The 15,015-nt window shown below is 32.8% G+C and overlaps 1 protein-coding gene across 8 annotated transcripts in view; it reads left to right on the forward strand.

Annotated features, from left to right (window-relative positions):
- Fam184a (family with sequence similarity 184 member A) overlaps positions 1–15,015 on the forward strand; it is a 136,307-nt gene that overhangs the window by 98,133 nt on the left and 23,159 nt on the right. For 5 of the 8 annotated variants that reach the window (XR_007109566.1, XM_047559120.1, XM_047559122.1 and 2 more), the window contains exons 10-12: positions 4,351–4,392; positions 12,086–12,298; positions 14,348–14,501. Coding sequence is in view for 7 of the 8 variants with exons in the window: in XM_047559120.1 (XP_047415076.1) it covers positions 4,351–4,392; positions 12,086–12,298; positions 14,348–14,501 (409 nt within the window). In the remaining variant the exon portion in view is untranslated. The remainder of the gene's footprint in view (positions 1–4,350; positions 4,393–12,085; positions 12,299–14,347; positions 14,502–15,015) is intronic. The other 3 variants (XM_047559121.1, XM_047559124.1, XM_047559126.1) reach the window with 1 other exon arrangement.

Raw genomic sequence — 15,015 nt, forward strand, 5'->3', positions numbered from 1 at the left:
AAATCTAACTGAATGTTTTAAGTTCACATAATTCATTTAGTCTTTGAATAAACATTTATTGATCATTTACTCTGTGTCAGGCACCTAGTTATGTACTTGGAATACAAAGCATGAAGGTAGGTTTCCTGTCCTCCAAAGGTTATAATTTAGTGGATTTCAATATTTATATACCAATATGTCTGCAAATTGTAAACATGTAAAATCTTGTCCTGTTTTCTAGAGGTACAAAGTGAGATTTAGAATAATGAGATAACTCCTAAGGGCATTGTTTTGATTTGTTTTTTACATATAAATCTCTAAATTTCTAATTACGTTCAATAACTTTTAAAAATTATTTTCAGTTTTTCTTCTCACTTACCTGAAAGTTTGTATTAATCCTTCAAGAATAGAAATCCAGTTCTTTGGCCCATTTATTGATTGATTGGGTTCTTTGTATTTTTGGTGTAAAGTTTTGTAAGTTCTTTATAAATTTTGGAGATAAGTGCTCTATCTGAAGTGCATGTGGGAAAGATTTTCTCCCACTCTGTAGGCTCTCTTTTGACATTATTTATTGTATCCTTTGCTGAGAAAAAGCTTTTTAGTCTGAGTCCATCCCATTTATTGATTCTTGCTTTGATTTCTTGTGCTTTGGGAGTCTTGTGAAGGAAGTCTGATCCTAAGCCAACATGTTGAAGATTCAGGCCTTCTTTGTCTTCTATTTGGTGCAGAATTTCGGTCTAATTCCTAAGTCCATAATCTATTTTGAGTTGAGTTTTGTGCAGGGTGAGAGATAGAAGTTTAATTTCAGTTTACTGCATATGGATTTCCAGTTTTCCCAGCACCATTTATTGAACAGGCTATCTTTTCTTTATTATATGTTTTTGGCCCCTTTGTTATATGAGTTAACTGTATTTATGTGGGTTCATTCTGTGTCTACAGAAGAAGACATATAGGCAATTCATAAATATATGAAAAAGTGTTCAACATCTCTAATAAGTAGAGAAATGTAAATTAAAACAACTCTAAGATTTCGTCTTACTCCAATTAGAATGGCTGTTATCAAGAACACAAACAATAATAGATGTTGGTGTGGATGTTGGGAAAAAGGTACACTTTCACATTGCTGGTAGAGCTGCAAATTGGTGCAGCCACTTTGGAAAGCAGTGTGGAGAATCCGTAGAAAACTTGGAATGGATCTACTTTTTTGACCCAGTTACCCCACTCCTCAGTTTATACTCAAAGAAATTAAAATTAACATACTACAGTAACACAGCCACATCAATGTTTATAGCAGATCAATTCACAATAGCTAGATTGTGGAACCAACCTAGGTGCCCTTCAACAAATGAATGAATAAAGAAACTGGTATATATATATATATATATATATATATACACACACACACACACACACACACACACAATGGAATATTATTCAGCCATAAAGAATAATATTATGACATTTGCAGATAAATGGATGGAATTAGAGAATATCATGCTAAGTGAAATAAGCCAATCCCAAAAAACCAAAGACCAAATGTTTTCCCTGATAAGTGAATGATGGTATTTAATGGGGATTGGGATGGGGAGTGAGAGATGAATGGAGGAACTTTAGATTATGTTGCAGGAAATGGGGGGGGTTATGAAAAATGGTGGAATGTGACAGACATCATTACCCTGTGTACATATATGATTACACGAATGGTATGAATCTACATCATGCACAACCTTAGAAATGAAAGTTGTATCCCATTTGTGTACAATGAATCAAAATGCAGTCTGTAAAAAATAAAAAACAAAAAAGTGAATTTCTGTATTTAATGCCATATGTGCCTTTAAATCTTTAATAAACATTTGTAACAATAAAAAAAATAGAAATCCTGAAATACATTTAGTAAGTTTTCTGTGTTGGAGTCTGAGTGGTCTCAATCAGTTCAAGAAGATCTCTTTAAGCCCTTTTCGCTCATCTCAAAAATTAACAACAAACTTAAAAAAACTTTAAAACAAATCAGCTATTATATAGGGCATTAGTTTTTGCTGACATGGATCTTGCTTATATAGCATACTTGCCAAATAATATTTTTGTATACCAAGTTCTAGTCTATTCCTTTAAGCTGACATTTGTAGTTTTAGCTTGGACTACTACAATAGATTACCATAGTCTAGGTGGCTTATAAACAACAGAAATTTATTTCACACAGTTCTAGGAGGCTACAATGTCCAAGTTCAGAGTGCCAGTAGATTTAGTATCTGGTGGGGTCCTATTCCCTGGATCATATATAACTGACCTATATTGTATCTTCATAGGTAGAAGGGCCAGGGGAGCTCCTCAGGTTCTGTTTTTTAAGGTTCCACCTTCAGACCTAATCAAAGGCTCCTCTTCCTAATACCATCACATAGGGGTTAGGATTTGAACATATGAATTGATTGGGGACACAGGCATTCAGTCTGGTCCCCCATATTCATGTCCTTCTCATATGCAAAATATAGTCATTACATGTCAACATACCCAGAAGGCTTAAATTCATTCCAGCATAAACCCTAAATCTAAAGTCTAAAATCTAAATATTATTTTAATGAGATATCAGCGAGCTAAGACAAATTACTTTCCAGTTACAAACCTGTAAAATCAAGTGTGTTAGCCTTCTATTGCTCTAACAAACTACTTTAAATAATTAACTTATAAAAAAAAGAAAAGGTTTATTTTGCCTCACGATTTTAGAGGTTCCAGTCCATGAACAGGTATTCCTATTGCTTTTAGACCTCTTGTGGTGGTACTGATTGGTAATAGCTGGGAATGTGTGGTGGAGCCGAACCTCATGCCACAAAACCAAACAGCAAATGAAGAAGAGATCAGGTGCCAACAATCCTGTTTAAGGACATGCCCCCAGTGACAAAAGGATGTCCCACTAGGCCCCACCTCCCAAAGGTAGTACCATCTCTCTAGAATGCTAAGCTAAGGACCAATCCTTTAACACACGGACCTTTGAAGGGCATTCATTATCCAAATTGTATAGCACCAAGCAAGTTTTGTGCTTTCAAAATAAAATGATAGGACAGGAGTAGGATAGATATTCTATTCCAAAAGGGAGAAATAAGAAAGAAAAGGGAGTCATGAATATCAAATAAGTCCAAACTACAAGTCAAACTTCATGAGATCTTAAGGCTTGAGCATAATCTTTTGTCCTAATACTCTGCCTTCCAGGCCCACTGAGTGAAGGTCCTACCTTCCTGTCATGCCGGCTTGGTATCCTGCCTTCTGGATCCACTAGATTGACAGTCCTTCTCCTCTAACTTTGCCAGGCAGCATCTGAGTTCCCAAGGCTCCAGGTGATCCCACCCACATGTCTTTGGATGGTCTCTCCCCCCACATCTTTGGTGGAAATTATCTGTTCTGTTGAAAATGAGGTAGCGATCTCTTCTTTTAGAACCAAGGATGCATCCCTGCTGATTTCTGAATCACCTTCAGAGTCTGTCATCATCTTTATTTTATTTTTTTCCCAAAGAGTAGTGCCGCTGAGGTAGCTCAAACAGTTGCTCTTCTAATCACACTCTTATTTTTGTGTGTGGATAAACTGAGAATTTTCCAAATCTTTACATAATAGTTCCTTTTTTTTTTTCTTTTCCATACCAGGAATTAAACCCAGGGGTGCTTACCTGAGCCACATTCCCAGCCCTCTTTATTTTTTATTTTAAAACAGAGTCTTGCTGAGTTGCTTAGGGTTTTACTAAATTGCTGAGGCCTACATTGAACTCACAATCCTCCTACCTCAGCCTCCTGAGTCACCAGGATTACAGGTGTGCCTCATGGTTCCCAGTCTTTGCTTAGTAATTCTTTCAGTCATTTCTTTCCCCTTGTATTTTTCCATAAGTAGCCCAGAGGAGCCAACCAAAACCTTCAAAACTTTGTGCAGAAATCACTTCAGCTAAATATCCAGTTTCATTGCTCAAAGTTCTATAAGACCCTAATACCAAGCACAATTCCGCTAACTTATGTGACTCTTTATAACAAGGATCACCTTTCTTCCAGTTTTAGATGCCTGGGAGGAATTTACAACAATATTAACCTTTCTAGGTTCTTCAGTAACCATCATCTTTTAAACTGAATTGTAGTTTGCATGTTTTAGCCTTTAATATTTTGCATAGGTAAGTCCACCAGTCCACAAACATATCATATAGTTTAAGAAATTATAGAAAATTTAGACTGTGTCTTAAAATTCTTTTTGCCCAATTTCTCTCTCAGAACTGTTTTCAGTTTATTTTTTCTTGAACATATAATTAATGTTCTGTGTTTTACTCTCCCTTTTTATCCCTCTTTCAATTAGTTGATTTCTAAATGTTTCCCTTTATTTCTGTGATCTTTTCTTCATAGCGGCATTCTCTGGGTGAAGCTTTGCATAAATCTATCAACAATGTAAGTGATCGGCACTTACAGTTTGTACACAAGGGCATGTTGCACTTTTGATTTTGCATAATGACATCACTGCTTTAAAGCTTAACAAATAAAAAGACACTTTGGAGTTTGATAGAATGTTTTGTTATATGGGTATTAATTGCTTTTAACTTTCAGGAACTCATTTGTGTATGTGCATACATCTACATTGTTTTAATAAACATAATTTAGTAATAAAGTCAAACAGGATCTTACCTCTCAAACATAAAATTAATTACTTAATGTTAACTTTGAAAGACATAGCAATATTTTTAAAAACTATTAGCTAGTTGATTAGCTTAAATATGGAAGAGCATAAATACTTGTTTATATTCTTTTGTTAAACTAGTTTATTTTTTGGTTTTTTTTATTATAAGCAAATGGGATACATGTTGTTTCTCTATTTGTACATGGAGTCAAGGCATGCCATTTGTGAAAAAGTGGTATTAGTAGACTTGTTTATTTAAAAGAATCAAATAGTTAGGAAGGTTCATGAGGTTAGAACATAGTTTACATTAATTTTATAATTAACACAGATAAGTTTCCACACAGTGAAACCTTCAGTTCACAAAAAGAAAAAATGAGTTTTATTTTCATACCAAACCCACACTTAACTTGTCCTTTAAAATAACAGAGTTAAGCATCTTTGAATACTTTTCTTGATAGTCTAGAGCAAGGAGTAGACTTTTCTGTAGAGGGCCAAATGGTAAATACTTTTGGCTCTGTGGGTTGCAAGGTTTCTGTGGCAACCACTTGACTGCAGTTGCAGCATGAAACACTCATAGATAATGTGTCAACCTGTGGGTATGACTGTGTTTCAGTACAACTTAATTTACAAAACAGGCTCTAGTTTGTTAACCCTTTCCTAGAGAGATCAAAGCTTCAAGTCTAGAGATGCCCTGTGAAGTTTTCATACTTCTATTTTCTCATATCTAAGAAAGGCAACAAAATTTTCTTTCTTTCTTTGTTTGCAGTACTGGGAATTGAACCCAGGGGTGCTTTACCACTGATCTACATCCCAGCCCTTTCTGTTTTTTACTTTGAGACAGGGTCTCGCTAAGTTTTTAAGGTTGGAGGAACTTGTAGTCCTCCTGCCTCAGCCTTCTGAGTAGCTGAATTATAGGTGTGTCTACCACACCCAGAGAAAAGAAAAATGTTGCCTACCTTTCATAGTCACCTTTTCTTTCTACAGAAAAATATAAGAAATATTTAAATGCATTTAGAATTTTCTTTAATATATTTAAAAATAAGCAACAAATATTTATCTTAACATTATAAAAAGGCTACATTTAGAAAATCTTTTTAATAGTCGCATAGAACATAGTAAGACTTTTGGCATGATAATTTCAATTTTGTCATATTAATAACAATTCAAGTGATAAATATGACATTATCTATTAACTGAGATAGAAATAAGAACCCAAATTAGATGTGATTGTTTTTGAATTAATTTAATTGTCCTTCAGAATATTTGCAACAGCACAGTCTTTTTTCCCTTAATAGTTATAAATGAAAAGATATTCAGTAAAAACAACCTTATTAAATTAAAATTATAACTAAAAGACATGTGTTATTAAGTATCTATTAATAACTGCTCATGTTTTGATTTGTCTCCTAAAAAGCAATAATAGTAAAAGGGGTTGGTAACAACCCCTTTAGTTGATTCTCTTAGGTAATGTCATAGTCATTGGCGATCACCTTTCCACTCTGTCATTATCCACAACAAAATATGGTCTTGTCAGAATGTTATGTTCAACAGGTGTATCAACCAATGGATATGAATGTGTTCCAGTACAACTTAATTTATGAAACAGGCTCTAGTTTGCCAACCCTTTCCTGGAGAGATCAAAGCTTCAAATCTAGAGATAACCCACCTTCTGTGCACACTCTCTCTATCCAGCCTCCTGTATAGAAGTTCAGCCCTGGCCAAAGTTTTTCCTACATACATCACCTTTTAAAACAAGTTATTATTTATACATTTCTTTATAGTTGCTTTCTAATTAGTTTTAGTTCTGAATGAGAACATAATTGGTAACACATTTTACGAATACCTCTAGGAAATTATGAAGTATTACTATTCTTAATGATGAACTCAGTTTACAAGTCTTTAAAAAAATAACAAAAATGAATTTTTTGAACTAAATTTTTTTTTCAGAATGATTATTTCACAAACTTAAACTTACTTAAGTAGGCTCTTCAGTAATAGCAACTTAGTGATTAAAAAGGAATTTAAATATTTGAGCACCTTCAGATTTTATACATGAGCATTTACATAAGTCATTGATGTATTAATATTCTTTGGTATATTACTATATCCTCTACTAAGCCTAGGTTGGCAATTTATGTTGATGTATTTATTTGAAAGCATTTGACAATATTAATGCCTTACATTAATAAAGATAATCTTATCCCAGTTATTTTCATCTGTTTGTGCTAGGAAAAGTACCTAACCTTTTTTAAGATACGAATTTCCATTTAATCCCATAACAAACTCAAAAGTTCATCTAACTGGAAAGAAAAAAATGGGGGGAGAGGCAAGGAATAGTAATTGCTGTGGGAAATGTGTGTAGTCATTAAAAATAATAGGTAATGGGTAGCTAGGCATGGAAGCCCATGCCTGTAAATTGAAGGCCAGCTGAGGCAACATAGTGAGACCTTGTCTCCAAAATAATAATAAATTAATAATTAAACAAAATGGGGCATATCTAAATATACCATGTGTACCCTATGAATGTCATTGTAAAGGGGAAGAAAAACTACAAGTGTAAACTCACTGGTCTTCCTAAAGGAAAAAAAATGAATAAATATCATTAAATAAACCTGATTGTACTCATTTTGAGGAAGCTACAGAGTTGGCTCTGTGGAAACCACTGTTACACCTGCAGGTCAGGATACCTTCATGGTTTCACATTTGAAGTCGTATTTACTTCTCTCATGCAGATGGAATGTCTGTTGCCATCAGCAGCTCTAGAGGTCTCTGTTTAAGAATACAAAAATAAGTATATTTAAATACTAAACTGCATAATGTTTTTCTGCATATAGTTTATTGTTCAAATAAATGCTGATCTTGTTGAAGTATGCCCCACAACCACCAAGAAACTTCTGTGTATAATACAGAACCAATATTTTGTCAGATTGTGGCAGAAATAATTTCTACATTTAGTGAAATCATCCATTAGTTTGCACATGATATAATTAAAGCAAAAGAAAGCAGGCAGTTTTATCAAGGCAGATATCAAGCATTATAATCTACAGAGATATGTAACAGTGTTGACACTCATTTCCTCTTGGGAATTGGGATTTTGCAAGGAATGGGAATGAAGAAACTTTCCTTCTTATTTTATATACTTCCATATTTTTCAGTTTTTTTCCTATAATAAATGCTTCTTACCTTGGTAATTAGGAATAAAAATGTGTTGGCCTTCCTGGGCCCAATTGTACACCTACTAAATCATAATCTCAAGGGATCAGGGTCTAAGCATTTATTGATTGAAACCCAATACACAGCCAGGTTTGAAAACAGAGTACATTTACTACCTTAAGACTTACTTTATTTTTTAGAACAAATTGTATACTTTTTGTATTCATTTCTGCAGTAGGACTGATTTATAGGGGGCCGCCAACATTGCATCAAAACCCAAAGGTTGTAGGTTATATGTACAAAATTAATAACAATGTCCCATGTTGACATCCTATCATATCCAGTACTTCAGATTTGATATTTCAATTTTATTTTGAGTTAGTTCTAAAGTACCATTATGGAGGTACAGAACCCTTGTGAGACTCCTCAATAGAAAGAGGTTACCTCTTGTCTTTCTTTGAAAAAGAAAATTATCCATATATTTTTAATTTTAGTTTTTTCACTGTAACATTTTTACAGAATTCTGTCTTCAGTACTGTATTTTCAAAAAGACAACAATGCTTGATTTTCAAAAAGATAATAGTATTTTTAAGTGATAGAAGTCAGAAGGTGGTAATTACTGTCAGTGTAATTTAGTTTTAAATGTGAAAAATATCATACTAATCAGTAGAAAATACTATGTAATTTATATTTAAATTGCTGTGGTAAGAATTTTAAAAACAAGGGCTAATTATTTTCTGAAATAGATTCTCTTTGTTTAAAATGAATAAAAATATTAAAATTTTTGAAGTTGTTACAAATGTATGGAAATATGTACTACCTACTTTGAATACACCATCCAATTCAAAGCAACTACTGTTTCTTATTAATTAACAAATACCTTTCTCTATATTGTATAATTCTGCAATGAAAGAACTAATCCAGATTGCCCAAACCTTTTAATGCAAAGTTCATCTTTGTTCCTGGTTGTTTCAAATTAATAAAGTTTTATATTAATATGTACTTTCACAAAATGTATTAAACCCAGCTATTTAAATTATAGCTATAAAACATTAGTCCATTTTACATTGCTTTGCTCATTGTCTTTTAAACTTCCATGTAATTTTTATGCTGAATAAAGGCTGATTTATTTATTGTGATTCTACTAATTTATTTATTAAAGTGAGTTTCGATGCTGCATTGCATGATTAAGGCTTTCCACATATCATTCACATTACTGTCTTGAGCATGAATTTAAAAGATTTTAGATTGCCTTATTATTTTGGTGTGCTTTCCAAAGTTAAGAATACAAAAATAAGTATATTTAAATACTAAACTGCATGATAATGTTTTTCTGCATATAGTTTATATTATTTTCTTGAATATAGATTCAAAGACTAATCATACATCCTAAGTTGGAAATTATTATTTTGGAGTTCTTTCAAGGTAAAGTATATAATAATGCAGTAAAATATTTAAGTGTATTTTATTTTAGCTGGAGAAGTTTAAAACTGTTTAGATTTTAAATGCATAACTATTATATATTACTGTGATATTTCATTCATTCATTTTAATGTCATATTTCTTCAAAAGTTTCATCCTTAAAATAGTTCAAGGGTGAGTCGAATTGTAGTCAAATTAACACAATTTTGGCACAATTGTAGTTAAATTGACACAATGAAAGATGTGTTGACTCAGTGAACTTTTAAAGTAGATATTGCAGAAAACAAATTATGTACACTGCTGTGAAATGGTTGACTTCTTACTAACCTAAGTGCACATTCAACTAGAGGGTAGGATTCAGGGTCTCTGCCTGCCCAAATGGTGCTTTTGTGCCAAAAAGAAAATTATGCCCATTTTCTGAGGGTGGACACATATCTGTACCAGGACAGACAGCTTGGAGAGCAGAATGCTAGGCACAGTTCAGTCCCCACTTAATCATGTACCAATGAATATCTTTGAGAATATCAACCATAATCTTACATGTAATCTTACATGTAATATGCACTTTTCCCAACTTTCCCAAATATACTCTAACCAGTTACCACTATAGATGAATAGGCAGTCACCATGGATTGCACACTTGGAAAGGACTAATGTTGAACCTGGGAAGAGATTGGGTGGAGTTGCTTTTTCATTTCAAGAACCAGCTGGCTGGGAAGAGAGTTGCTCTACTATCTACATGTCAATGTTCAAAAACATTTTTGTTGCTTATTATCTTTTTATTATTTATATTTCTTTCTAGGATGTCTTAATATTTGTTTCATCCTGATTGTTCTTGCATAAAATGATGAGGAGTCACGTAGAATAATTATTACTCCATAAGTGTGGCCTTAGATTCAGCTGTGGTATTCTCATGTAATTTCCACATTTGCAGGACTTGTTTTAGACTCTAAACCATGGGTTCTACTGCCATTTAGAGGTATAGGGAGTTGCATTGCCTGGATTCAAAGCCTTGCAGTTGCCCCTTGGCTCTAAACATAAAATAACCTCTGAAATCTTACATTTACATACAAATTAATGAGTAGAATTCATAAACTTTTAAAAGGTAGAGTCACTTCTTTGGAAATACATTATAACAGATTGAATATCTATGCCAGTTGTATCATTTCTCACCATGGCTTGACGATTTCCATAAAAGCATATGCTAACCTTTACAACTAATCCTGATTTATAACTTTGTCCAAAACCCTTTTATACAGCTAATGATCCACCTAAGCTCACTGTAGTCTATGCCTGTTTCCTGCTGCTTTAAAAGAAGACAGACACTTGCTTTTGACCTTTCCAATTCTCGTGGGTGTCTCTTTCCTCCTTTCATGCTTTGTGTTTCTGGTGAGACAACACCAGAACACAAGGAAAGGTGCCTATCTTTCCTAGGCACCTTTCCTTGCATGTGAGGCAGCTTATGTCTGCCATCCATCAAAGGAAAGTCTTTTCCCGTTACAAAAACTCACTTTAAAGTTTCCTCGTCCCTTGGCTTTCTTGGCTATGGAAACAGTTTTACTGTATATAAACATATAGAATGTCTTAATTATTTATGGAACTTACAGTTTTTTATCTGGTTCCCCTAAATTCTCTTAATCTCAGACTTTTAGAGTTATACTGTTTGAAGTTACAGTAGCCTTATATGAGAATATAAATAGATCAAATGAAGTAGTTTCATCAACTGTATATGTGAACATGTATAATATATACATGTTTTTTATTCTTAAAAATATTTCATTTTAAGTATATTAAAACTTCCAGAAACAATGCTAACATATTAGGGCCGATGTTCGTTTTCAAAAGGAACAACAAATCAGTTTTCCATAATGAAAAAAAGGCACCTGATATTACTGTAAATATATAATTCCAGGATTAAGGAATTTTTGTGAGTTTTTTTGTTTGTTTGTTATGATACTAGAGACTGAACTCAGGATAGCCCTGGCACTGAGCTACATCCTCAGCACACACACCCCCACACACCTTTTCTTAAGATAGAGTCTTGCTAAGTTGATTCTCCTGCCTCAGCCTCCCAAGGCACTGTGAGACTATGCCTGGCATGTTTGTGATTTTTTTTTAAAAAGCTTTGCAAATTATTTGAATTAAAATGGAAAACTTTCAAAAATGAAAATTCAAAACAATTTTTAACACAAAGATTCTAAATTATAAGCTGACAAATCTATTAAGGAGTAGGTCTTTAATTCTCAAGCAATTTTAGCTTATTTAATTGAATTGTTCGTGTCATTTGCCCTACCCCTTTTTTTATTTTTAGACAGGTTCTCACTAAATTGTTTAGAGTATTGCTGAGTTACTGGGATTAGCTTAGAATTTGCAGTCCTCCTCCTCAGCCTTGGAAGCTGCTGGGATTACAAGTGTGCACCACTGCATCTGGCTTCAGGGGCTGTTCTAGATGACTCTGTGTAGTAACACAGTTATAACACATGGTGAAGCATAAATGCAAACAAGTGAGAGAATTAGGATTTTAGCTCAGCCCACAAAGCTTAACTATTTTACTCTACTTCCTCATAAATAATTGCAACTTAACTTTTCATACTATTTCCTTGAAATGACTATAATATTATATGTTATTTGTCTTCTTAATCTATATTACTAATTTTTTTTAATGTTTCAGCATGAGTGTTCATTGAATTTCTAAATGTGGGCTATAGTGTTCCTTAGTTTACAAATAAGACAACTACTGAAAATAGAATTTTAAATGATGATAATTTAAGATTCGATTTTGCTGTAAAGCATTTTAAATTTTCTTAAGGGCTTATAAAATGGCCCTTAGATTCGCAATGTGTGAAATATGCCTTGTATTTATTCCTCATTGTGTACCATTCTGTGGCATAGATTTCCTTGCTGAAACAGAATCTGGAAATTCAACTTTCCCAGTCTCAGACTTCTTTGCAACAACTGCAAGCCCAGTTTACACAAGAACGACAAAGACTTACCCAAGAACTTGAAGAGTTAGAGGAACAACATCAGCAGAGGCATAAATCCTTAAAAGAAGCACATGTTCTTGCATTTCAAACCATGGAAGAAGAAAAGGAAAAGGAACAAAGAGTAAGTTTAATATGACATATGTTCAAATGTAATCCAACCACCTAATAATAATTAGCACTAAGATTCTTAAGAATTCCATTTTGCTGCAAGACATTATGTATTGTTTTTATTTAAATATGTTTTCCAGGATATGACTTCCTATGAGGATCATGTATCCTAATCATACACTACACTAGACAAACCAGATTGGGCCAACATTTTATTTGTTTCTGATCATAATGACAAAACTTATATACTCTATAGCTTTTTATATATTGTGATTTTTTTTTTAAAAAGCTAAAGGAGAAATAAAAACAGTTAAATTTTTTAGCATGGTTCTGTAAATGTAACATTTCTAATCATTTAGTATTATTCGTATTTGTAAGTCTTCCCTTAAAATTTTTAATTTTCGTCTTTTAAATGTACAAAAAAATAAGGGTATCCAAGAAATTCATATTTTTATCCCAGTTTATCTTCACATTCCTTTTTCCCCCATGTACAAAAAGTTCATAAGAGAAATTGGAGACATTTCAAAATATTATAATTTCCTTATATTCTTCCCAAAGTTCTGAGAAAAGTAGTGTAACACCAACCCAGACAGAGGGGTTAAATAAAATTGATACATTATTATATTAATCATATTACATGCCAGAATCTTCACATATTCACTACTCAGTTCTGTGTTAAAATGTTAGTTTGAAATAGTCTTAATATAACTTATTTTAATTTAATTTCCTAACTGTATTTTTCAATTTCTTTCAAGGACCTTATTTTAATTAAGATAAAGAGTTGATGGAAGAACACAGTTTTACTGCCAAAAATTTTTTTTGACATAGGTTCTTTCTGAATCTTCAGGTGGATACAAGCACTATTTAAGAAATGATACGTTACATATAGAATTATTCAAAGAAAGAACTTATTTCTTAAAAAAACAAAAACAAAAAAATAACTTGCTTGTGGTATGTGGATCTTGTCCAGAAAGTCAAGGAAGTTCCTTTTTTAAAAAGAATTAGGCCTGATTATAAACAGTCCAATGAATACATTGGATACCTCTCAGGAATTGGAATAACATAGTAGCTCTCATATCATTAGTTTTAACTTCACACAGTCTTTTATCACTTAACTTGAATCCTTTCTCAAAGGAAATTAGAACCTGCGATTTTACTGCATTCATTAGATAGCCAAGCTACCTAAGTGGTATTGTTAAACTAAATCCTTTATTTTACCTGTCTTGAAAGTAACCCATGCTTTATTTTTCAGAAATAAAATACTTCTAAAACAGCATAAATAATCAAATACTGATTTTTAAAAATAGTATTTTAGGGTAATGGTTGCCCTAAAAAAATAAATACAGCCCTAGTTATAATCTTTTGCAACATTGCTTCATTCTATAAATTATGGTAAAACAAACAAACCCTTTCTGGCACAGTTCAGTCTCTTAAGCTTGAAGAACTCTGAGCTCTTTTTTTTCCTATAGCTGTCTTTTTCTCTTGGTCTTAGCCACATGTTGTGGTCTCTTCTTTCTGGGAAGACTTTTTAAACTAATCACATAAAAGTCTTTTGTTTACTATTCTATCTACCTACTCTTCAGAGATTTTGCTCTTCACAGAAATGCAAGAACAAAGATTGACTATAAAAAATAGATACTAGCTATTGGATAAGTTAAAAAAACTTCCATTGCTTTTTTCCCAACAAGAAAATCTTTTCTTGGTGATGCTCTCCTCCTGGTCTTTCCTAAGTCTAAATGTGCCTACAGAAGAATTATTAGTTTTATGTAGTTTATACCCTTTAGCAACTTTAGAAAATATTTTATTTTTGAAAACTACCATGGGTAAAAGGCTTATATTTCCAATTCAAACAAAATATTTTGAATCAAACTGGTTTGGTGGTGATTCATTTATTCTACTAAATTAATCCTCCTATTTTTTCTAATGGTAATTATATCTAATTTCTTGAAAATTAAAATACTACTTCTTAACTAGTAACTGAGTTTTAGTAACTATTTTCTTCTTATTTACATTTGTTTCCTGTATTCTAGCATAATGATTTGAATTTGCTTCTCCTGTCTAGGCTCTTGAAAATCATTTACAACAAAAACATTCTGCAGAGCTTCAGTCATTGAAAGATGCTCACCGAGAGTCAATGGAAGGCTTTCGGATAGAGATGGAACAGGAACTTCAGACTCTTCGGTTTGAATTAGAAGATGAAGGAAAGGCTATGCTTGGTATTTTAGAAGGATTATAATCGTGTCATGATTACTTGTATATTCTTCCATTTTAAGATTCATTGTGAGGTTACAGTTTTATTTTTAAATTTTGAAGTATCAAGATAATATCTGAATGCATAGCATATTTTATTTGAAAAGGCAAGTGAAGTAGAATAGAGTGGGTATAATACAAAGTTCACTCAGATTTCTCTATACTCTGGCTCTGAAAGCAGCACCCACTGATAATTCTATCTGTCCTCTTGGGACTGAGTCAGAACATTCAGGCATCTCAAAAATCAGTCACTGTCTAATGGACAGACCCACGAAACCTGTATCTTTAGACTACAAAGTCATATTGATTTTTCCACTTCAGGTTTTCTTTTAATGATTAGGTCTGCCTTTTTGTCGAGGTATATTTTATATGGGGTTTTAATCTATAGGATGGTCCTTTGCATAAAGAGAGTAGAGTTTTGAAGAAAAAGTAGATATGTTTTTAAGGGTTTGCTTTGGGTGGGTGGGTGGGTGTGTGTGT

The sequence above is a fragment of the Sciurus carolinensis genome, chromosome 7 (assembly GCF_902686445.1).
Source record: "Sciurus carolinensis chromosome 7, mSciCar1.2, whole genome shotgun sequence".
Taxonomy (NCBI): Eukaryota; Metazoa; Chordata; class Mammalia; order Rodentia; family Sciuridae; genus Sciurus; species Sciurus carolinensis.